Source organism: Numenius arquata, chromosome 7 (genome assembly GCF_964106895.1).
Source record: "Numenius arquata chromosome 7, bNumArq3.hap1.1, whole genome shotgun sequence".
Classification (NCBI taxonomy): Eukaryota; Metazoa; Chordata; class Aves; order Charadriiformes; family Scolopacidae; genus Numenius; species Numenius arquata.
In genome coordinates this window covers 42,024,043-42,049,915 of record NC_133582.1, presented here as the reverse complement: position 1 = coordinate 42,049,915, position 25,873 = coordinate 42,024,043, and the positions used below count along the sequence as shown (strand labels likewise).

The 25,873-nt window shown below is 39.2% G+C and overlaps 1 protein-coding gene across 1 annotated transcript; it reads right to left on the bottom strand.

Moving 5' to 3' along the window:
* Positions 1-243: 243 nt before the first annotated feature.
* On the bottom strand, positions 244-24,982 carry TOPBP1 (DNA topoisomerase II binding protein 1). Its single transcript, XM_074150424.1, has 27 exons — positions 24,902-24,982; positions 24,185-24,319; positions 23,452-23,595; positions 22,508-22,689; positions 22,178-22,371; positions 20,644-20,823; positions 19,709-19,878; positions 19,005-19,168; positions 18,252-18,499; positions 17,649-17,968; positions 16,679-16,851; positions 15,491-15,702; positions 13,927-14,219; positions 12,085-12,258; positions 10,917-11,026; positions 9,646-9,769; positions 9,134-9,283; positions 8,542-8,650; positions 7,772-7,964; positions 6,727-6,953; positions 5,504-5,667; positions 4,474-4,588; positions 3,773-3,936; positions 2,726-2,866; positions 1,470-1,559; positions 863-1,024; positions 244-482 (listed from the first exon to the last, which is right to left on the bottom strand). The coding sequence occupies exons 1-27, from the start codon at positions 24,980-24,982 to the stop codon at positions 339-341; spliced, it is 4,563 nt and encodes a 1,520-aa protein (XP_074006525.1). The 3' UTR covers positions 244-338.
* Positions 24,983-25,873: the final 891 nt, after the last annotated feature.

Genomic DNA, 25,873 nt, shown 5'->3' with positions numbered 1-25,873 from the left:
TGCCAACTCATACTTTCCCCACAACACACAGATAAAAGATGTGATAAGCATCTCACAAAATAATTTCTTAACTATTATTATCCACTGGTGTCCCTAAACAAAATCATTAGTGGGACAGTTAGAACATTTTGGAGATAAAGTATTTTTTTTATGAGTTCTTGCCTATTTTTAGATGCTACTGGTAACGAAAGTAATCTTTCCTAGGAATATTATGGTAAAGTTATTTTAATCTCAGGACAAATTAGAAGTGAAACTCAAAGCTTTTAATTTTTTGTGGCAAGAATGAAAAAATATAAATATGAATTTAAAAATGTACACATTAAAAGCACGGAATTTGCTCAGTGTATTCTGGATCGCTTGATTCTGCTCATTTCTCCCAGTGCTTTTCTTTTCTGGGATAATCCAGTTTCAAGTCCTATGTTACTCTGAAGGTAAGACCCAGCTTCTGGCAGGCAGTAAGACTCCATTGGGGGAGGTGGATCCTTCAATAGAGGAAGGAGGAAAAAAAAAAAAAAGAAAAGTGGTTTAGCTCAAGAAGTTTCTGAGAAGAAACAGCTCGTTATTTTTCTAAAATTGAAAATAACAAACATTGCACACCTACATTTTGAATACATTTTGCCAAGCTCCCTACCCCGCCACAGATCCCACTGCCAGCACTAGAACAAGTCATGTCCTTGCCGTTAAAATGTGAGGCCACAGATCAAAATACTCAGGATTAGGCATCTGTGGCCACAATTGCTGGCAAAAGAGGCACAGGACCAGTACAGCAGTAGTCCCTTTCAGAGGCTTCAGGTGGCTGGGGCTGCCCCATCTGCCTGTGGGGCGAGTGAAGGGCACTGCCGAGACCTCCGGGCAAGCACACCTGGATGAGGTAGTCAGCGATGTACTCCGGTTTCAGGCAGTTCACTCCTTGGGCTGCCGCCTCTGCTACGTTAACCCTGGGGTCATCTGGCTTCAGCTTACTGAAGTCAGCAAAAAGATGAGTTGCTTCTTTAAAGAGAGACACAGAATGACCAGAAAACACCTACAAATTAAAACACGATAGACAAGAACGAGTTTGCTTTGGTAAGACAAATGCAGTTCATAACCTATAATTAACTCATTAACTAGCAAACTAATGGGAAATAAAATACCATTTACAGCTGCATTCTGTACCATCGCGTACATTTCAGGAAGGGTGATCCTTCTCATCAGAGCCGGGCACAGAAACTCCGACCTCAGTTCCCACCAGCACTACTGACTTGTGTGACCTCAGACAAGCTGCCCTGCCTGACCATGTGCCAAATGAAGATGACATTGCTTTTTCCTTCCACCCTTTGACCATGAGTCAGCTATCCTGTCTAAGCAGTTTTGTTGGTTAAGACCTTTTACTCACATGGAAAATCCCCAGCACAGAGTTTAACAGAAAGGAAAAAAAAAAAAAAAAAAGACCATACATGTATTTAATTATTTTTCAAAAAGGTACCTACTTTTGCTCCTCCTGACTGAAGAAGGCGCCTGAATCCTGCTTCCTTGGTTTGGTCAACATTCAGGATCACTTTCCAGCCACTGAAAGCTCCCTAGATAAACGATTCAATTTAGTCAAAAGTATGTTGGTACTAAAAAAGTACAGACACTTAATGGATCTATAATTTGCCCCTTCCGAGAATATCCATCAGATGAAGATTTACTATCATCTAGTGTTGTCTTTAAGGGTAAATAGCAGAAAAAAAACCCCACACAACGTACAACTATTGGGCCACCATTGTACAGTCAGGCAGCTTTCCACCGAGCCCTTTCACCTGCACAGCAAAATGGACAACCTGATCTATGAAAAGATTCTTGGCTATGAGTATTTTTTTCCAGAACACCAGACGCTCATCTACAAAAATGTATCTTAAGACAGATACTTAACTTGGAAACAACATTTCTCCCCTACCCCATGCACTACATTATTTACCCAGTTACAGTAACAGCACCTGGGGCCAACTGGTTGCCTCCTAACAGCACTCACTCTGGTTTCCAAGTAGGCAAGAGGTACAGAGGATTTGTTACAAGCATTCATTTAAAAAGGCTACGTGCAAGTCAAGATTTATCCTGATGTGACTGAAACAGCAGCAGTATTTCTACTTTTCAACGAATGCTCAGCTGCAATGCCCAACTTGAGAGAGGAGTTAAAAGGCTTTGAGGGGCCCCAATTCCCATTTTAAAAGAATCTCATTGAAAGACTATGCAATTTGCACCGTAAAAATCATGGAAGGTGCTTTAGGAAAAGTGCAAACTCGTGCCACGTTTGAAGCACAACAGTATGCTCACTGCTACAGCCATAAAAATTGCTGTCCAGAGAGCTGTACTCACCTGTACGGCACAGCACAGGATTTTTACCTGTTACTGCCAGTACAGGTTGTGGTTTCCTAGTAAAGCCCAGTTAGGTCAGCTCCCCCGTCAGAGATCTGAAGTCTAAACATCATCTTCATGTCCAAGGGACATTTACATACCTAAGTAGCCACATTCCAGCTTTTCAAAAAAAATGAACAATGGTTCAGGAGAAGATTAAGACTTTTAGTATGCCAGCACTAAAAGTTGGGTTTTTTTTAAACAAAACTACTTAACTAGAATATATCCAGCTAAGCCATTTTGTTCTTAATAACAAGGCAGATGACCTGTCTCTGCCAGTTAAGTTTCTTGGTTGACAATCCCTGTCCTGTCCACCCACACTGTACAGCTTACATGAGTATCTCAATACCTCAACAATACCAGTTTCTTGCCTCCCTTTATGAATTTTTTTCCTCCACCTCATGGCTGCGAGTGCTAGTTTCTTCTGGTTTACATTGATTCCAGGCAAAACATTAAGTATGGAATTACTTCCCCACTCATAATCTTCTTCCTAGAACAATCAGAAGCTTGAATTACAATGCAAAGTCCTGTCAACGTCACCAGCAGAAAAAATAAATAAGAAAACATCAAAACGGAAACAAAACAAAACAAAAACAACAACAAACAAACAAAAACCAGAACAAAACCCAACTCATTCTAGCTTTATATATTGATTTTATCTGGCAAAAATAACTCTAGTTAAAATTAGATATGGCTCTTAATTGCACATACATATCTAAATCAACTCCTGATTTCTGTGACATCAAGTCACATTGTAGACAACCAGATTCCTCTTGCAATGGAATTCAACAGCATGGCAAAGCAACCCACTACTCTGGACACCATCAACTCTACACTTCTGCAGTATCTTCCAAAACAATGAAAACTGGTTTTGACACAAAGATATGAACCAGTCTGCAGGCATTAAAGTTAGCCTGCTCAATGTAAAAGAATTGCCAAACCCAGAAGAAGTGTGAAATAATGGTTAGGGAGGTGAGGAGTTGGAAGAGAGCATTCTAAAATGTTTACTATGTCGTTACAGAGTTGGATCACTTAAAACTATTATGTTCATTTATTGAAAGGATCAGGATTTAAATCCTGGTGTAACAAGATCCACATAACCGTAGCTGATACCAATGAGAATTTACCAAAAGGTACTCAAGATTCAATTTTCAGAACTAGCTATAAAACTACAGGTATTTTATTTGTCCTATACCAGGAGTTTGATACGGGACAAGTTTTCAGAGAAAAGTTTGCCAAAAATTTCTCAGACTTTAGATCCTCCAGAACTCCTAAGGTTTGGGCACCCCAAACTGCTAATCGCTGTTGAGAAGTTAAGTCCTTTCTTAGTAGTGCAAAATAAAAAGAAATGCAAAAAGGTACAACATACTCATTTCTCAATAATAAGGTCACATGCCTGAACAAAGCAGCCAGCTCCTCTACATGCCTCCAGGTAGGAACGATGAAGCACCCACTTTCCAGCTGCCATCGAAGCCAAGAATTTTTCATTTCGAAGAGGATGTCCCACAACAATGTGTGTGCAACTTGGATCAAAGCACTGTTTCTCAAGTACTATTCCACCTTTAATTGAGGAATAAATTTGATTCAAATTATTTAAGGGTTGTGTTGCACCGAAGAAAGGATCAACTCAAAGTCAGAATTATTTGAATTTGGTTAAAAAAAGTACACTTAACTCAAATTTACATTGAAAATTTTATCATTGAAGTGACATAGGCAGAAGCCGGGCAGGAAGGAGAAGCAGTCAGGAAAGAGTGGCTCTGATAAAAATAAAGTGCTGCTGTAATACAGACAGGAATGAGAGAGACACCAGAGGACAGCAGATCCTGGGCACTCTCAATAATAGTAAAGAATGAGGCTGTTGTGGAGATAGCTAAAAGAAAACTGCTAGAAGACAAAACCATTGCTGTTTTATATGGCAAAGCTGATTACTCATATAATAATATTCAAAGAATCACTCACAAGCACAGAAAGCCATAAATTTGAGACCTCAAATCTGATGAGTCATTAACAGAAGCCCTTTCTTTTCGCCAGTGAGCCACAGCTGACTAGACACATACAAACACATACTATTCTTTGCATTTCACAAATATCTGATACCTAATTCCTCAATCAGATGGCAGTAATCAAATCTTTCCGGAGGATTAAGAGAAGACAGCTGAAATTTACGGTGTTTTTCTGGTTCTTCTTCAGCCTTCTCATCTTCTGTAACAGCCTGGAAATACAGTAACAGATTTTGAAAATATGACAGAAAGATTAGGTTGACAGCTGACTATTTCTCTGCCAAACATTCTGGGTTATTTTTATAGTAAGTTTTCTTTTAGCCAGGAAAAGCAGAACCAAACCTGTCAATCACTTGACAAAAAGCTTGGATCTTATCAAATCAGTGTAAGGCTCCTGCTTAACATCCTCTTGGTTCCCCCTTTATTCAGGGCAGAATTGAACCAACCTGTCATAAAAACGAATCCTTCATTCATATCCACTGAATGCCAAGTTGAACACATGAAGAAATCATCATCCATCACACTTCCTCATTCATTCAGACTTCCTGTAACTTACAGGGCCTCTACGCATTTCCACCACAGCTTATTTACTAACATGACACATCATGCCTCTGAAGACACATAGCTGCTGAAAGTATGAGTGTCAAGAGATTCACTGCAGGCAAAAGACTAAGCTAATTTTCCTAACCCGTTCCAAGTTCACTATAAAACAGTAGAATTTTAAACCAGGCTTATGGCAGAAAAAATAATTTTCTGTTTGTGCCTAAACATAAATTCCAGATACCACCAAGGAAACAAAGGCCTAACCTTTTTTCCATCATCCTAACACGGCCGGAGGAGTTTCAAGTAATACATGTAGTAACTCTCCACTCTAAAGCCTATCTCAGCGTTCCAGCAGGAACTAACAGCACAAAAAGCTTTATTTGTCTGAACAAACAAGCTTTATTTATTTGAGCAAACATTATTTGTTCAAAATCTCAAAGAAAGGGGGAAAGAGTTATCCACTTCAAGATTTTAAATGCAGATATTCACCTATTTTATATTTACCATCAAGTTCAAAACTTCTTAAACTGTCACCAAATCTCTCGGAACACAAATAATCATAAATATTTCTTCACATGACAAACCTTTTCTTTGGGCTGTGGTGCCACAGGAGGGTTAGCCAGCGGGAAAGCAATGCTGGGGGCCTGAGGAGTGGGGATCAAGTGATCTTTAATCGGTGTTTCAGGATCTCTACACACAGGATTCTTTGGACCTTCCATCAAATCTTCATCCCCAGCCTCAGGAACAGCTGTGAAAGTAAAGCGTTGTTGCATGTCTTTGAACATAACTACGGTTAAGGTAAAAAATAAAATAAAAAAATTAAAAAAACATAGTTATCCTAAAAGGACAAAACACTACTGCTGCTACAACATGTACAGTTACATTTCACCGTTGCCTTTCATAAAGATGCTCTTCCTTATACCACAAACCACCAATTGCAATATTGCAGACTAATGTCCCTGGATGCCTTGCTTTGAAAAAACCAAGAACCTCAAATAGCCTAATTTCTTTGGCTAAACTGCACTGATTCAGTTAAACCAAAAATCAGTTGAATGCATTTAGCTAATTTTCTTCAACCTCCTCTAGGACAGGGCCAGTTTTCAGGAAGATTGTTGCCACAAGCAGAAACTCTGTAACTAGATTTAGGGAAGCAGTTGGAGGCAGAAGGGAGGCAGCAGGGAGAGAGAACTAGAGGATTCCACCATCTCTCAGGAGGCAGGAATGGGAAGAAAGCAAAAACAGATGGAAAAACAAAAATATGTTGCTTCCTTAGTCCTAGCAGTAGACTAAAGAATTCAAAAAGAACAGGGAAGACAAATACAGTATCTTCACAGAATCCTAAGCACGTCCATGGGCAACTCTGACATGTATTTTTTGGGCTCATGGACTAGCTTCTTTCCATAGCTCCATTCTTCACCCCTGAGTATTTCCACTACAATTAGAAAGATTTTGCTACCAGCATTCCCATTTGAATCCCACTGCATCTACCTGAATTGTTACCTGGAAACCAGCTGTGGTTCCAAGAAAAAATCTGGAAGGCTTCCTAAAGCTAACGCAGGCTGTTTTTAGACAAACACTGCCTTGATGTTTGACCACAAATGGCAAATGGACAGGAAAGCTTCTCTTTAATAAACAACAACACAATGGAGCTCAAAGATGTAAAATTGTATTTTTGGCATTCAAAAAGTGCCAACAATGCTCACTTCTTTTTTTTAAAGTAGAATTCAAACACTACTGTATTTTGAAAGTCCCAAAGATCAAATGGGCATTGTAGCAAAGAACAAGGATATTGTATTTCTGATTTTACCTATAGCAGCAATCTCTGCATCGGCTAAAGATCCTTTGAAGGCAGACTCATCCATGTTCTTATTGGCGTTACTCTGACCCTGCTCAGTGTACTGGGAAGGACTATTAGGCCACTGAAAGTTGCTGACAAGTCTTGCTCTCTCCTCCCTCGCAGTAGGATCGTCCCAGATGATCTGCTCACTCTGGGATGGCTCTGTGTTTATATCTGCGAGGGCCTGACGGGATTGCCTAAGGAAAAAAGCAAAGATATTTTAAATATTCATTTGTTTTACAGAAGACTACCATACTAGAAGACAATGTGTTAATGATCATATAAACTGTAATGCCCAAGTGACATCACTATTCGAAAGCATGGCTGGGAAAGGGGAAAATCTCCATATAAAAGCAACTCCGGGCAGCCTAGCTTTGTAAGCTTAAGTGTCAGTGTAGCTGAAAGAGGCAACTAAAATATCAGTAGGAGATGTTTTTAATATGTGTCAATACTGATAAATTATTCTAAAAATCAGTGTATTCTACTCTTTACTCAATCTATTAATTTGCAAATAAACACCAAGCTAAAGGAATAATTTTGCAAGGTTTCCATTACTTTTTCACTGTAGCTCAGCATTGTTAGAGTTCAAATCCTATTCTCTGTTTAGAGAGAAAAGAAAAAGAAAAGAGAAACATTCACAGAGGTGCTCTGCAGGGATACCTACTACCTGTATATGACCTATGTACTGAAAACTGCAGCATTGCTTTCTTAGAAAATCTGTAAGAACACTAACCTGAAGAGAAAGAAATGAGCTGGCATAATTCTATTCAAAACTTAAAAAGCAATCATACTATTCTGTGATTTTTTGAAAAACAAGACACCCACTATGGATTAAGATTCTAACTTTATCTAGCATGTCCAGTTAAAGATTCTAAATCGCAAGAGAAACAACTTGTACTTATCAGTAAAGAAAGACAATACATCTGAAAACCCTGGAGACCTATTCATGTTTCAATGAATGCCTAAGTATGCGCAGAGAGGACAAAATAAGATACTTTGAAACACAAATCAATACCTTAGAGCTTCCAAGGCCCTACTGCGGCCGTTTCGCACAGACCGTGTGCTATCAGGAGTGGTTGGAAGACCATCAGAACTGTTCCTTGAAAGGGATCCTCTTTGCCCTTGTGGTTTCACTAGTGATGTGGCAGACATGATCTCCTGCAGCTGCCTCTGGAAGTTCTCCCTCATTTCTAGCGCTTGAGTTAAAACTTAAGAGAAGGAACAACACTCATAGGATCAAGACTGTTATATTGTAACAAGTGAAAAGTAACTGAAATTTCAGTCAACTTCCCCCAGCCACACAAAGACAAGATATTAAGGAGAAGGAAAGATATGTAGGAAAAAATATCTAGGGAAAGTAGGTATGCCCTGAGTCAGCTAATCCTAGAGACAAGCAGAAATCTCCATTTGGCTCACTTCTGAATTTTCTCATGATCTAACTTATATCCACAATTCCCTAGTAACACATTTGTTTACAAAACAAAAAAGGTATACTCTAAAACACTGATTTGTCATGTTGAAGATGTACTTCAGTGTTTTAAAAACAAAGAAATGGCAATTAAGTAATTTGCAATGGATGATTATGATTTTCTTATCAGCTGTCAAAGTCTTTAAAATAGAGAGCAAAACCCTTTCCACTCATCCAGCAACAATAAGGGCTAGCTGCGCTTGACCAGTATATAAACACGGTACCTAAAGCTTCCAGATCTTAACATTGACCACCTGAAACCATAAAAGGCTCATTCTGATAGTTTGATATTCCAAAACTATTTTGAAAATATTTACCTCCTTTGGCTTCACTTGTTACAATTTGTTCTTCCCCTGCAGTGACCATTTCCTTTATTTGGTCAGTAGTTATGTCATCTTCATCATCATCTTCGCCCACCGGAATAATCTAAAACACCAAAATTTTTTGCTTTTAACCCATGTTCAACACATGCATAAATTCTGAAGATTATTAATCTTGCTTTAGAGTAAATCTAACCTTTCTGCTACGGCAATGACAGTAAAACAGTGAACAGCAGCATCAGTGACAACACCTATTCCACGGTTTAAATGTCTACTAAGGCAAGTTCCTACCTTGGATCTCACAACCTACAGGACAAACCTAAGACTGGACCTACATAATTTCAAATTTGGAAAGCACTTCTAATCCTGAAATGCCTGCATTTCCATCCATTGCCTTAGAAGAGAAATATTACATACACAGAAAAACCTTAATGAACATTTGCAATAGCTACTACTAATTGCTAGCTAAACCTGATTCAGGGCATTGCTGAATAAGCATCAACATTTTTTATTAATATGTTAATATAACAATTAAGTTAACTGCATCCAAACCGCTGCACGGAACATGAATTCATATCACACATTATACCTCATTTTCCTCTGCTGGTTTTTCAGTTGATGGAAGTTTACTGGAGGAAGAGAGCCTGACCTCTTGCACTGCGCTGATGTCCAGGCTCATTTTTGGATTGTAAGTGTGAGGAAAGAGAGATTCAGGAAGCCGTTTATATTCTTGGGCACTCTGAAATAACATCAGTTAACATAAGAAAGATGAGAAACTGATTGAGATAAAAGAGAAATTCCACATCTAAACACAGAAAAAGTACAGTAAGAACAATACACAAGAGAAAAACGTGGTTCTCGTTCTGAGAAACACGTAGCAGAAATGTTCAATGGAAGAGAACTTCTTTTCTCCTCATGGAGAACAACGTAATTACATCAGTGAAAACCGATGGCTCGATTTATAAATTCAAAGCAGGATATAAAATATCATTTCCTGTACATGTGTACTATAAATGCAAACAGAAAATCCACTGCCATAGAATTGTTTTTAAGCCCACATTTCCCTTCACTGTTAATATGGGAACAAAGCAAACTCCATACCTCTAAAAGCCAGTGTTCTGAAACAATATGTATACCACATTCTTTAACAGATTTGTACTCCTTATTGTTGTCATTTTGTCCTCCCTTGTAGATGAAGTGTGTTACTGTTTCATCAAAGCACCATCTAGAAAAGAAAACGAAATACAACTTGAAGATACAATTTCTAACAGAAAGTATCAGAAATCCAGCTCAGAAATTGTCCTAGCCCTTATTCATGTTAAAAATACTGCTTTGTCTGTTCTGTTATGCCCAAATAAACATAAGCCCACTTTCTTCATCAAAAAAAGACAACACTCAGTTTCAGGATAGAATAACTTCAATGGCTTTTGAAAGCACTTCTGAAGTAAACAAAACTAAATCTGATACATAAGTAGAAGAGAAGGCATTTTACTTTAGGTTTTTTTGGTTTGTTTTTATTTAAGTAAGTGGAGTTTCAAATCAGTTTCTGAAAAGAATGGGTGACCCATGACGAGAGAGCTTTTTCTTTTGTTGACATACTGAGCTGCAAGTGAAATACTGATTCTGGAAGCTCAAAATAAACAAAATGCAGGATTCTAACATTTAAACCGATAAAAAACTAGTATTTGCTATCTAATGCAACTATCTTCAGCGTTTCTAAGCTACTACTACTATACATGAGGGCAACTTCCTCATCCACACTGTGAATGATAACACTTATTATAGAAGTCAGTAACAAAATATATAAATTATTTGATTTAGAGGGAGCAGAATTCTGTCTTCAATCACAAACATTAGTTTGTGGTTTCTCTCTTCATGACATCCTATTTTTCCTAAGCTTTTCTAAGCACACTAACTTAGCCATGCTTACAATCTGTAAAATAATTAGTTTTGAGCCAGGAAGAAACACACATAAATTCAGATCAGATTCAAAATCTAAAATATAAAGCAAATTTTAAACTACCCAAAAGCTAAACGTGTTTCATAGTCTTCTTTAAAAAAGAAGGGAAGGAAAAAAAATTTTAAAAAACCCTGCAATTTGGGAACACTTCTGGGACAAACTTTGGGACAAACAGTCTTTCCAAGACAGACTCATCAAGAACACAGAGACTGCGGATGCAGTGGGGAAAGATGGCCTTAGTTCACTTTAGAAGCGGATGGCCTTATTTTGCAATCAAAATTGTTAAAGATGGTGAAATCTAATGTTTAACTATAGCAAAAGGTCACGTAGATAAACCATACTAGAATGCAAAGAATTGTATTTAAGTCATATCGGTGCAAAAGCTTAGAAGCTGTTTTTGATCAGTTGATACCTGTAGTCTGCCCCAAGAGAAGCTGCTACTGCATTCAGTTCACTTTGCTTCTTACTAAGTTTTTTACTAACATATATAACCACATTGGCAAGAGGCTTGGGCTCTTCTTCCTGTTCAAGCAGCAGGGATAAAACACAGGAGAGACAGGTTTGGAAGGTTTCTGTATCAATAACAAAAATACTTCAATATTTAGTGAAGCATGTAGTAAAATATGCAGTAACAACAAAACTAAGATAAACACATTTTCTCTATTTTTGCTTCTCCCAGACTCCATGGTCAAAACCCAGCACTATTATCATTCCATGCACTAGGAATCCAAAGACAAAAGATTCACTCTCAGCCAGTCTCCCTGGAAAATTCTCTGCTCCTTCCATTGCAGACTGAGCACTTCCTGAATGCTGCAATCAGGGAATTATCAAACCTGATGCCACAGAAATATTTCATTGTACTGGAGTGAAAAAAAGTAAGAATGAGGAGCTACAAAGCAAGAAGTGACAGACTTCCCTTGCTGAAGGCTATTAGCTTTCTTGCCCCTCCTCTACAGTAAACAGTGTACTAACATGGCAAGCAATACATGAAAGCTACCTTTCCTCCTACATCTTTTTCTGTTTTCTCTCACTAGGGTAGATTAAACTGAAGAGGCAAGATCACTGACTACAAGAAGGGATAACATAATGTGTCTATATAAGGGAATAAGCAACTGATCACACCTTGTGCCTCCCAGTAAGCAGAAGAGCAGCACCTTACAGAGAAAGATAAGAAAAGACAAGATGTATTAAAATAGAACTCCTAATTTTAGTCCAAAAATATTTAACCCTGCTCATCTGGAGCCTGGGAATTTCTTAAGTGTGATGAAATCCTCTCATCCCAATACTACAAAGTCTAAACCGGTACATACTTATATGCCATGTTACTTAGCAATTGCTTAATATTCAAGATAGTAGTACAAACAGTAGAAAAAGGTTTTAAAATTCTTTGCCTTCCAGAAGGAAACTCTTCTATCTTACCTTCCTTTAACTGTCACTGAAGAATGCATAATCGTATAGATTTCTACTCAAATAGATCACAAATCACAATTCACAAACTCCTTTGTAACTTAAATCACAAAAGACATGGCGTTTTCTTAATTAGGCCTATGCTCCAGAAACTCAAAATCAGTATTTCCTACCACTTCTGGCTGTGCAGCAGTCAACTGAGGGCTGGCAGTAAGAGCTACTGCATGCCGTGTGCTGTTCGCCAGTGCCAATTTAAAGTTTCTGCCGATGACTTCAGAGAGAGGTGTGCTCAGTTTCCTGATTTTTTGATCAGGACCTCCTGGAGTTTCCAAAGCTGCCAGAGCATCCTACCAAAAAAAAAAAAAAGCAATGGACTGACTTTCACAAATGCATTACAAAATTCTCACGCAAGTGCAAGTTTCACTAATATAGTCTGTAGTATGATTTCACACTCCTAAAGCAGGACCGTGTACTACAGTAACAGCTATCAAGTGCAACTGTAGTACCGTTGCACAAAAGCGGTACAAGACAATCCCAATCTTAAAGTCTGCATAAGCAAACCAGGAAGAAGATAAATTACTGATCTCTCTTTTCACTGACATCAATAAAAACTACCTTCAATGGAAAATCCAGTGGCCAACCCCAATGAATTACATAAATTTCCTAATACCTCCCGCAACAAGAGTTGCATGAGTATGTGATTTTATCTGCACCTTTAAAATACCGGGTCTCTTACTGCCCTTTTTTGAAGAAGAGAAATTTTGATCTAGAATATTTTGCTTTTGAAAATTATCAGAGTGGTGAACTATTAGATTTCAAAAAGCAGAGTACCAACTGAATCATAGAATGGTTTTAGTTGGAAAGGACCTTAACGATCATGTAAGTTCCAACCCAACCCTGCCATGGGCAGGGACACCTCCTACCAGACCAGGTTGCTCAAAGCCCCATCCAGCCTGGCCTTGAACACTTCCAAGGATGGGGCATCCACAGCTTCTCCGGGCAACTTGCTTCAGTGCCTCACCACCCTCCCAGTAAAGAATTTCTTCCCAATATCTAATCTAAATCTACCCTTTTTTGGTTCAAAAACATTATCCCTCATCCTATCGCTACAATCCCTGACCAAAAAAAACACCCCATCTCTCCTGTAGGTCCCCTTTAAGTACTGGAAGGCTGCTGTAAAGTCTCCCTGGAGCCTTCTCTTCATGAAGCAGAACTAACTGAAAAGAACACTAGATTCTTTTAGTTCTGTAATACATGTTTTGTTCTATTGGAGGCAGAGGGGTTAAAAAACCACAGCAAAACAACCAAGCCACAAATAACCCCCCCAAAACCCCAACAACTTTCCAAGAATTCAGTGCATTCATCTTTCAGTTAAGGCTTCAAAAATAAAAACAAACCTGAAGCCTTCCAAGGCACACTTGAGTCACACACTTGAGTTGCATTCCAGCACAGATACTCCCTAAGTGTCAGCGGTTTCTTAGTCGTTTTAAGACTAGTAGTTTTTCTAGCCTCTTGGGCCTCCAGCATGAGACAACGAACCCAAAACCCCAATGCATTTTTCAATTTACAATAACAGTTTTGTAATTGCTGTAAAGCTATTACATTAAAACATCTCATTAAAGTAGCATTTCATCAAAAAACAAGCAAGCACTTGTTTCCAATTATCTGGAGCAATTACAAGCCTTCTTGTTGCATTTCTCAGCCTTCAGGTGTAAAGAAGACAGTCTGTGTACTGTGTGAGGCATAGAACACGGGAGCATACCACGCAATAAGCATAAAGGAGCTTCGTTAAGGACATTATAACATCTACTAGTCAATAATTTTAGTCCACAGGTCATTAACTAGAAATATATATAAATAAACAAAGCCAGTTTTCCTGGGTTTATTCAAAATGGAAAGTCCGTATGTTAACAGCATAAAAAAGGGTAAGCACAGGTTTCTGTGCTGTATTTAAGTTTATGTGCATCTTTAACCCTACTGGCTCTACAGGCTAAAAAATTTGCAAAGATGATCACCTTTACATCAAAGGAAGGCTTGAATAACTTGTCTTTGGAAAGAAATTTTGATGGCGTATCAAGATGTAAAGATGGTTCTTTCTGGGGCAGCCCTCCTTGCATAAGAGGGGGTGTCTTCTTCTCAATATGATGAGAGATCACAGCTTGGAAAGCTTTACTCTGGAACCTGTTGATATCAAGAGGGGTCACAGCTGTTTTTTTTCCAGCTTCAAGGAGATAAGTAGGTTGTTCTGAATCAGGAGATTTAACAGTTGCTGGTGTCTTGCTAAGCTGAGTAATGGAACTCTCCTTATCTTTAAAGGAAACAAAACATAAACAAGCAATCTAATTTTTCTTTTGAACACAGATCTTGCATGCACTTTTATTTCAACAACTGAAAGTTCATCTGACCTTCCTTTCCTGCCAAAAAAAATTCATATCCCTCCCCATCCCTGACAATTATATTCTTAAAAATATCTTGTGTCTCTACCAGTTAACTGCTTAATTTGAATTACATTGGTACTGAGCTTGACCCTAAGTGTCTGAAAAAGAGCTAGCAACCCCTGGCCTGCTCACACTGTTTGCAGTTCCACACATATCTATGTAGCTCACATGTCGTACAACAACTATCAAAATACAAATCCAAGAAAAAGGATGTAACACACAAAAAATCATTCCCTTTCAACATTAAAGGTAACTCCTCCTCCCTGGCTCCTTACTTGCCACGCAACATAAAATTTCTTTTGTATTCATGACTCTGAATCACATCTCCTTAGGTCACTATGTACACTTCCAGTCCCTTACACCTTTGGATCAGTAGGATCAAGATTTAGCCAGGAATAAGCCCTTAAAGCTTATTCATCATGAACGCTTCTAGATAAGCATGACTCATCATCTTTATAGCTCAAAAATATTAGTACAAGGATTGCTTTTACATTTCACTGCTCATTTCCCATATCCCCACTTCTTTTCCTTAAAAATGTAATATACAGATAAGACATGCCTATGCCAATAACATACCTTTTGTCCTCTGATTTAGTGACCCATATAATTAATTCACAAGGGCATTGGTAAAACAGGTCTGCTAACATTCAGTATTAAATCACTGCAGTCTGCATCTTAATATGGAAGAAATATTGCCAAATAAAAGGTGTGAAATAACTGGAAAAGGAGCAGAAGCATCAGAAGATGAAGTAGGCGCGAAGGAGTGAGCAGAGGGGCATCACATCATTGCATATCAACAAATATGAAGTTCTAAGCTGGATCTGTCGTCAATTCTCTTGCAACCTACAGAGCAGCGTATGTCAGAAAGGACAAAGCTGAGACACTGAGCTTGATTCCCAACTGACTGATAACCACAAGACTCCAGTAGTTCCAAGAGACTTGCAGCAAACGCATGGTATCATTTCTATAATCGTGACTCAACATCAGGAAAAACAAATACGGAAAAAATACTTGGAAAAATATCCTTTAGCTCTAATAATTCAAAGGTATTAGGAAAAAAAATTTCATCATACCTGCCTTCCTTATCATGAACAAACAGTGCAATGACATAACCATATTCCCTAACTTGCTAAGAACCAACCTTCAGCCCCTGCATTTTCAACCAAGAACTTGTTTTCATCTGCTCTCTTTCCTGTCCTTGCAGACTGCAAAAGCCAAGCTACAGTGACTGCTGGCAAATTCCACTTCTTTGCAGCTTCATACTTGGAACCATCCGGTTCTCTCACCACCAGATGGGTACTGGCAAACATTCCCTTTTTTGCATTGGCTTTCCGCACAAAGAATTCTTGGACTCTAAAATTAGATTAATAAAACATTCATTTAGTCATAAACAAAATTAATCTAGGGCACGTTTATACTATTATAAAATGCATTCAAGCAACGGAAAAAGAACCAGTAGAATTATCTAAGGCCATCCACTTTGCACTTGACAGCCTAACCTACACACACAAAAAAATATTAAACAATAATGTTTTGCTTCTATCAGTATTGAAAACATAACATTTCTCATATTCCAGAAGTCATCGCGTATCCCATTTCCAAATCATACGCTGGGCCTAATATTCTTCTGCAAGATTAATGGGACAGGCAGGATTCCTTTCTGGAGCCAACAAGGATCATTTCAAAATGAACAACACTTTTCTTTCTACTACAGTTTTTCTCTTATCATTAAGGACTCAATCTTCCAAGACGACTGCACGACTGAGAATTCATCAGCAAAAAATTTAGTTGAGACTACAAATCAGATCAAATGATACTCTAAGCTATACAGTTTTGCCACTTTATGGCTAACAATGCTTTTCTTAACGTTTTTCAAAGATCCTGATGAATTAGGAGCAAATAGTTCACCATCCCAGCTCCTAAGAAATGGTGCACTATCACTGGTTATGAGGCTGAACCAGGTAGTACTGAAGACAAGGAACAATGGTCTGCTCCTGAACAACTGAAGAGCAGCTCAGAAGGCCTGACAACTGAAAAACTGACCTTTTTTTTTTTTTGAGCAAAAAGCTACTGAGACTCAGTCATTGTATGAGACTGGCCGTATTCTGGTAGAAATTAGGATGTGTGAATGTGACTATATTTCTCTAAAGGAGAGGAAAATAAAAGAACTATATAATAACAACACATTGCTTCAGCACTAGGTTTTGTAAATGAATAGAATCCAAAAGAGCTTTAACTCTACTCCTGTAAAAGAAGAAATGAAATGCATAAATGGATTTCATCACACTGGCTGTCTAAGAACAAGAAGAAACAGTGACAGGAGACATACCTGGCTCCTAGCAGTCCTGCCAGATAAACCAGGGAGTCTCTCTCTGCACCAGTGAACTGACTAAAAGAAAGAACACAGTCTTCCAGAGGGGTAACTCCTTCCATTACTGGGACTGGCGTGAAAAGTGGATTGGACTGAGGATCTAAAAGGAGCTGCTGTTCCACACATGTTATCTTAAAGAAAGTGAAAGAGATAACAATGTAAATCAAGCCAAACAGCAACAAAGCCAACAATATTTCAGCAACTGTGCAAGAGCATTCATGGACTCAACAATAAGCAATCCTGCTTCCATCATTACATCTGAGACAAACTATTTCCCATTGAATCAGACAAATTCTTTTCTAGATAATTTTAATTTTGTCAGGTGTGATATATTGAGGCATTATTCAGAACTTTTCAGTTACTACTCTTCCAACCCTGGAACCTCCCTTAAAGCAGTCCAAGGTGTGATCTGAGGGTCTGTATAGATTTACTTCACAGAAAATGACCTAGTGCTGAAAAATATTAAACAGCAGTGTACACCACGTGCCTGCTCTTGGCAAGTATGGTTAATGTTTTTTGACTTTGAGCTATAAAGCTGACTTGCTCTTCTGCCACAACTTAAAAAGCTATAAAAAGCACAAGACAAGTAAGCACAAAGATATCAAATGAAATTGTTATTAGTCAACTAGCTCCTTCTACAAGTCATTATTTAGAGAGAACGATATCAGACTCACATATAAGAACCTTTGAGTCATGACAATGAAGTCCTATTTAACAAGCCTGTAGAAAATAAAGTGAAACAGATAAAAGATACCTTACAGATGCAGAGGCTTTAAAGCATGCTTTCATTTAGTACATTCCAAATGAAACGAAGCTAATGTCTCAGTACCTCACTTACATTTAAGCCACTGATAACTCTGCATTCTGACAAAACCTATTTCTAATAGATACCTGTTTACTCGAGGAACTGAAAGTGTAACTCCCTTACCAGCCACGTATTTGTGACAACATCACCAACAGTCGGCTTCACTGTGCACCCCAATAAAGGTACCACAGCATAGTCTGCAATGGTTCTGCTTTGCAGTGGCAGAATTTTCCCAGCATTCTCCACTATAATATCTGAAATGCAGGACTCATCCTCTTCACCAAAACCCAAAAGAAGAAACCTCTTTCTGACAAATAAGCCTCGTTCAGTCAGTGCAGAAGACTCTCTCAAAGAACCATTACAGATGGAAGATTGATTCTCTCCTTGAACAGTCAAGTGAGTAACATCACTGATGGTTGTCGATGCTAGTTTTTCAGCTTCATCTGAAAGGGGAAAAAAAAAAAAAGCAACCAACAACAGTAATTGCTTGACAAGAACAAAGACAAGTCAAAACAGTTTCATGAAGAAATGACAGTATTCTGCCGTTTTCAGCCAGGTTTTAGTTAAAAACTGCTCTATATAAGTCTGTTTAAATTTGATTTCTAAAACACAATATAGAAACTAACATACTAGACGTGGCTAGCTTTTTAATAAGCAAATGCTGCAAAGCTCAAATCCTAATTATGAGCAATTAAACTTTCTATGTATGCTGAGACTAGAACATACCTAATGAAGAATCATTATTTACATATTGAGAGAGGAAGTCATCATCAGTAGCTTTCTGGTGCTTTATAACATTCACAGCTTCTTTCTTCGAGAGACTGGTATTTTTGGGAAGAATTGACTTCATTCCAGGTTGTTCCAAAATTGGGTTCTCTAGCAGCTGGTAGTTTAGAGGTATATATTGCTCTACTGGATGTAGATAACCTTTACTAAATGACTCCAGCAACCATTTTGCTGTCACTACATGAGGCCTATAAAATAAAAAGTGTTATACAAATAAGTTACGGCAGGTTTCCAAACTGCAATTCTTCTTTCCCGCTCTGCAGGAACTAGTATATACACACACCTGAAGTTTGTACCTCTAATACTGAGCAAACTTTACAAGCCTCAAGATTTTCTTTAATTCTTTCAGTTCGAGAACAGAGAATTTCATACTTATTTTCTATAATGTAAATTATATCTGCCACTGCTGGGTTGCCAAATCCTTCCTCCTCAATATATTAACAAATACAAGTTAACACCTCTTTTCACCAGAAAGAATACTTGCTTTTCTGCTCACTGAAGTGACTCATGGCTACTCAAAGAACTACCATATTCAAGAGCACGTGAGGATGTACTTAGTAAGACTAGCTGTAAGTTTTCTCATTTAAGTCAAGAACTATTTAGGATCTCCAAATCAATACATGTTTTCCTGTTTACAAGGTGGTGGGACAAAGAAAATAAGCAGTAGACCTTAAGCAATATAGTTATCATAACCTGTGAGCTGTCTTGTCCAGAAAGTGTTTCAGCTCATCATTATTTTCCCCCAAAATGACATGGGTAACATCTTCATTAAGTTGATTAAATCGAACACCACCACCACAATTAATAAGCCTTCTCATCTTGTCCAACTTCTTGCCACTGAAGCCACACAGATAGATCTACAAAACGAAGAGAGCAACAAAAAAGGCTTTTAAAAAAGAAAAAAGTAAAAAAGAAAAAAAAGTAAAGTAGGATATTTTGGTATAATTTGGCTGTTGTGGAATCTGTGTTCTAGTGGTGCAGAACTAGTGATGCAGCTTCTGAGAAGCAGCAAAAAAGCATTTAGAATTGGATTAATTTATCTTCGCAAATTGATCTAGCAAAACTCCAGTATTTACTAACAGAATAAACCCCCAGCCAAAGTCATACAACCAAAACAAAAAACCCACCCAAAACCACACAACAATTCTAGAACCTGTAGTGTTTATTTATGCCTATGAATATATAATTTTATATTTATACTACATACTTAATACAATTATACACATACACACATATATAGGTAGACACACACGCAAGCTACAGCATGTGGACAATGCTGGCATTTGCTATTGACCATGAAACAACAATTTACTCAAGCAGCAACTGCCAGTGCTTCAACCTAGTTGCTTCCACAGGGCTAAGACCAAACATTTCAAAGTATACATTGTTAAACATACCCGACACCCATCTAACAAATCTTCAGGGGCTTTAAAAGAACTTATATCCAAGTTTTCCAGTTCATCAGGAAGAGGATCCAGTCTGCTGCTCATAGCAGAACTACATGCTGTTTCATTAACACCACTCAAATTGATATTGGAAATGTGGCTGACGTCCGAAAGGGTATGATCTTTAAATAAAATTAAAATGAAAACAGATGCATTAGTTTTGGCTCATCTCTCTCCGCCGCTTCACTAAACAAAATACAAAACTGCCACATATGATTTTGTTGTGCTAGGAGGACATGTAAAGTCTGGAGAATAAAAATGCTAGGTAAGTATGACCTTGGTTAAATACCTAAATTGAATTCCCAGTGCTCTGTTGGTAGTGCAGGTGGGTTACAGTGCTCCTACTCAGTCATTTCCTGAAGTAGTAGTCATTAACAGGCATTTGGAAAGACACGTTTAAAGCTGGCTGTGTCTTTCATGCTACAATGTTTATTTACAAAATTTTAACTTTCCTTCTGTTAGTAGCATAGAGTAAGTAAAACCAAATATATGAAGAAAAACAATAGAAAAAATTATAATAAACTGAAGTTAAAAAAATCAGCATTTTTCCCCCCTAAGACTGCTGTAAGATTAAATTCGTAACAGACATTGTTTTAAAGAAAAATGTGTGAACAGTTGTGCTTTTTCAGGGCTTAGAGATATACACTACTGATTCTTTAGCAGACAATCATACGTCTAATTCAAGTTTACTTTTTAAGCAATTATTAACATGTTTTAAGTCTACCCATGTTGGAATATTCAATGTGCATAAGAGTAATCTGTTGTGTTTTAAGCATAAGTAGAATCAGAACCCAAAGTGTCAAACTCTATGAATTTGAAACAGTTCTTCCTCCTTACTACAAATGTTTCCTACCTTACTTTAACATATTTTAGAAGGTCTTACTTACTATCAGGCTTGCTGGTATTATTCATAGGTGTTGATGTACTGGGTGTACTGCTCAGTTTTGATCCAGCCTCTATTCTATACATCGTCTCATCCTGACAGAAGCCTTTCTCAATGCTGTCAGAAAACCACTGCACAGACACACAGTGCACATTCCATTTTTTGGCACATTCGTACTTCTGACCTTTCAAATGTAAAAAAAAAAAAAAATAAAAAATCACAAGTCAGGAAAAGGCTAATGCTAAACAGTGACCGCTGAAAGATGGCTGGACATTACAAAAAGTTTGAGCAAAAAATCTCACTAATGGCTAGCTCCTGAATACAGTATGACAGGGTACTAAAGCAAAAATAAATAATAAAAAAAAAGGCTTTAAAGTTTTCAAGCGGGGGGAGGAGAGGAGGAAGTTTTAAAAGTCCCAGGATATTTCCCCATAGGGAAAGGGAGGGAAATTGGGGAAAAAAAAAAAACCACACCACCTTCCCATTCTTCTCACCATAAAATTACAATCCGTTCATCTTCCCAAGAGGAAAGAAAGGGAGTTCTCTTAGTAGGGAGCTCAGAAGGCACAAAGAATAGACCAGTTAAAAAACATTCATTAATACACAATCCAATTTCAATCAGCATCCTGCGCTGCAACGTAAGAAGCGTGGCCAGCAGGTTGAGGGAAGTGATTCTGCCCCTCTACTCCACTCTGGTGAGACCCCACCCGGAGTACTGTGTCCAGCTCTGGAGCCCCCAACATAAGGACATGGACCTCTTGGAGTGAGTCTAGCGGAGGGCCACAAAGATATCAGAGGGCTGGAGCACCTCCACTATGAAGACAAGCAGAGGAGAGTTGGGGTTATTCAGCCTGGAGAAGAAAAGGCTCCGGAGAGACCTTATAGTGACCTTCCAGTATCTGAAGGGGGCCTACAGGAGAGATGGGGACTTTTTACAAGGGCATATAGTGATAGGATGAGGGGTAATAGCTTCAATCTGAAAGAAGGAAGATTTAGGTAAGATATTCTGAAAAAATTCTTTACTCTGAGGGTGGTGAGACGCTGGAACAGGCTGCCAAGAGAGGCTGTGGATGCCCCATCCCTGTGTGTGTTCAAGGCCAGGTTGGACAGGGCTTTGAGCAACCTGGTCTAGTGGGAGGTGTCCCTGCCCATGGCAGTGGGGTTGGATCTATGTGATCTTTAAGGTCCCTTCCAACTCTAACCATTCTATGATTCTATGATATAAATTAAATCCTATCCAGCTCTCCCAAAAACCTCAGGTTTTCTTTATTCTTCCATCACCTCTAGGATTCTCCCTTTTTCTTCTCTTAAATACCACCTGTGTCTCTGTTTTTTTTCCCTCTTTTGTTCTCTTTCTCATGCCTTTAAAGCAAAGTAAGGGTGCCCTGTGTTACTCTTACCATCAACAGCGATTCCCTAAACAGAAGTAGTAACAGCAACACTGAAGCAGACACAGAGACAGTTCAAAATTTTATGCTTATGCATATTTACACTAGTTCAACTCAAGAACTGAAAAGTATTCATTCTGTAAGTTCTACCTTTTGGCTCTTGAACTATGAGGTGAGTACATTCATTCATCTTGAGCTGCCCTGTGTACTGCCCACCGTGCTCAGCAGTGAGGCGCTGGACTTCTTTTCTGTCTGAACTACTTAAGCCCGTAACGCAAATTGTACAGCCAAGGAACACAGGACAAGCGTAGTCTTCCATGTTAACATCAGTGTATCTCATTATGCTAAAGAAACGAAAGAGAGGAAAAAAGAAATAAATTAGCTTTTTCTTCAAGTAAAATCAAGTAGAAAAAGAAAGTAGTCTGTATCACCATAATTACCAGTCCCCAAAACAAAATCAGTTTTAGGTTTTTTTTATACCTTTGCTGAGACTTATCCCACAGTGTCTTAACCCAAGAGGGAAGCAAAATAGGTTTTTTCAGAGATGCAGCTACTAAGTATTTCTTGCTGCCAACTTCTCCAGCTATAAGATGAGTTACTGACATATTGAGGTCTCTGTACACACGTCCACCCATCATCTGCACATATTTATGAACTTCTTCCTGAGTGCGGAAAAAAAATAAATATAGAAAATTATGAATAAAAAAGAAAGAACCCACATCACACTCACCTTAAAAAACAAAACCATGGATTTCAATTGTCCACGGTTTCTCCTAAAAAACTGCTCAAAAATACAAAACGGATACATATGGAAGCCATAAAAACATCAAATATAATTTCTATTTTATTTGCATTTATGATAAGCTGAACATAATATGTATCCTTCATAAAAATACTACAACTATACTGTATGAGTAAAATTTTATGGATGGTTGGTATTTTAGGTAGTATAAATTAGAAAGAGAGGTCAGAATAAATAAAAAGTAAATTTCTAAGATAAGCTATTTAAACCATAGCTGGCTGGATATTAAATCTTTACTATACAGTTTTGAGCAACCAGAAACAGCACGTCATCTGCAGCATTATAGCTGCAGACAAACTAGCAAGCTAAGTGATGTCTAATCACTTAATAAATAAAAAAATCCCGAAACCATACATTTAGTCCCATATTAATACAGCTGAAATCTTATATGTAATATATGCACGTGCATACATAGATACACCACTATATACATATTTACATACGACATATACTTGTAAGACTCCCTCTTTCTCTATACAACTCTCCATAAACTATACATACATAGGTTAGACTTATATATAGTACGTCTGTGGCCTTAGTAATGAGCCATCGGAAGCAGATGTCAATGATAATTGATGTCAATAATAATCAGCTAAACAATCCGTTATGTACAACGCATTACCCTAACATCTTTTTCAAGGCTGGTACAGGATACTGTTACATCGGCCATGGTCATATTGTACACAGGACACTCAGCTCTTGGGACACATCGCTGTGACTGCATGCAGTACAGGACTACCTGTGGTCCGACAATTCTACAACCAAGCTGCAATAAAATAACAGAAAAAAAAAAAAACAAGGAAAATTAGCAGAAGGTACACTGGTATAAAGAAGGCTTTCCCCATCCCTGAATCTTGAGGAAGGCAGGACCCTTGGTCTGACCTCCTCCTCCTCTAGCACCTCCAGATAGTTGAGCTTTGTTTTTACTTTCAGCTGTAGTTTTTCAGTACAATCCTTGTAGATTTTCTGGCCTCAGTACAAACACCAGATGCTACAGCTAACAGGACAGAGAATTCCAGCAAGGCTGTCTTTGTCTGCTGGACAATTCCTTGCAGATCACACAAAATCATGTTACTCAGGAGGTAAAAAAGTGTGAAAGCCAGCTTAGCAACTCCAGCAGAATCAGAACTGATCATAACTATTTATTTTTCCCTGTGCTTCAAAATAATCCTTATGCCTTGCTAGTCATCTTCTTCCCTAAATACAGGATACAGTGAAGTTTTAAAGAAAAATTGTGAATACTTCATACTGCTATACTTTGTGCAAAAAGAGAGAACATACAGAGTGTAAGTATGGACATGAGCACTTCTAGGAAACAAAGAATATAGCTAGAAGTAAGTTGATGGGTAGCATACCTTTTTGAGATGATTGAAAACACCACCTCTAAAAGGATCACAAATGTAAAGCGACTTATCATTTTCTTTTATATTGAGTGCGGTTTCTTCTTCAAGGATCTGGAGATGTTCTTCTGACTGAAATTCTTTTATAGACTGCAGATAAACAGTGCATAAAACAACATTTATTGAACAAATCACAAACAGCTAATCCTGTGGAAATGACACAAGTACATCTATTTGAAACAGCTCACAATAAAGCTACCGTGCAAGAGAACACTGGAAGAAGAAAGGGCTAAAATACCTCACGGGTGTCCCCTCTTATTCCCCCAAGTCTTCACAATACTCAGATTTAAATGCTCATCATAAAAACTTTGAAGACCTGATCCTGCCACACAACGCCTTTAGCTCCCACTAACCTCTCAAGGTGGACAACAATCCACAGTGTCCTTCCTAAGTTTGCTAGTGCTTAGATGAGTGACCACCATTCAGACCTTCCAGGCTACATGTCACTTCACTACACGTCAATAGGTTTTCAAATTAAAATTATTTCTTGTTCAAGAAGTAACTTCTTCAGCAAAATTGTTCTCATTCAACAAACTTTATTAGACACTAAACACCTCTATTACAGAAATAGCTTTATTTCCAGGTGTATACATATAAGCTACATATAAGTCAACCACAATTTAATGAGATAATTCACCGCGCTCACTGAGAAAGGTGATCAGACCTACTTACCTCAAGAGCTTTAAAAAAATACTCCGAGTTCCCAGAAGACTTTATGAATTTCACAAAAAACGGCTCCTTACTACCTTTCATCCTTTAACTAAGAAGCAAAACCCAGTAAGCGCCGGAACCACGCCGTGACAGGGCGCACCGCCCACCCCCAGGAGCTGGGGAACCTCTCTGGTCCCGGGGCCTGTCCCATGGGCCTGTCCCACGCCGCCCAGCCTCGGCCCCGACCTCTGCCGGAGAGGGGCGGGGGAGGCCAGGCCCACCCTTCCCCAAAGGGCCACCTCCTCACGCCGGAGCCCTGCTGTCACTTCAGGGCTCCCGCGCACCCACCCGCCACCGCTCCGCAGCGGTGGGCGGTTGAACCCCGCCACCACCCCAACCCCACAACCCCTCACCCGTCTCCCAGCGCCTCCTCAGCGGGCGGGAAAGCGGTGTCCCTCGCACTGCGCAGGCGCAGGGAGGGGCCAGGAGGGAGGAGGGGCGGGGCCTCTAGGGGGCGGGGCGGGGCCTGGGAGAGCGGGGAGGGACGCGCGCGCCGCCGGAGGTGTGGGCCCTCGTGCGCCGCCCGTTGGGGGGCGCTGCTGGGCGGGTGTGAGGGGTTCGCTGGGGGCGCGCGTCGGCCTGTGGTGAGCTGTGGTGAGCTGTGGTGGGCTCTGGTCCGGCCTCCTCCTCACCGAGCCGCCGCCCCGCGGCACCTGGTTACTCGTCAGTGCGGCTCCCTCAGCTTTAGGCCCCTACCGTGGCAGTGGTGGGCCAGTGCGCGGTTGAAAACAGCAGGGTGCACAGGCCAGCCTCAGCGAGCGGTAAGCTGTAGGAGATCGCCCTCCGGTCTGGGAATTGTTGCAGCTGTAGGAGGCGGCAAGAAAGGCTGCTTCCCTAGTCCCAGCATCCCCCCAACATCTGGCACCTACTCTCCAAAAGACCCCTAAGGCCATCAAGGGGGCTCAGTTGGAATAGGCTTGGGGTATTTGGTGC

Excerpts from the sequence above, each read along its gene's own strand:
- TOPBP1 (XM_074150424.1), bottom strand. The coding sequence starts at position 24,982 with ATGAAAGGTAGTAAGGAGCCGTTTTTTGTGAAATTCATAAAGTCTTCT. Across the intron at positions 18,500-19,004 it reads CTGGACAAGACAGCTCACAG|GCCTCATGTAGTGACAGCAA; the intron begins GTTATGATAACT and ends TTTATTTTATAG. Across the intron at positions 12,259-13,926 it reads AGCCTTCCTTTGATGTAAAG|GATGCTCTGGCAGCTTTGGA; the intron begins GTGATCATCTTT and ends TTTTTTTGGTAG.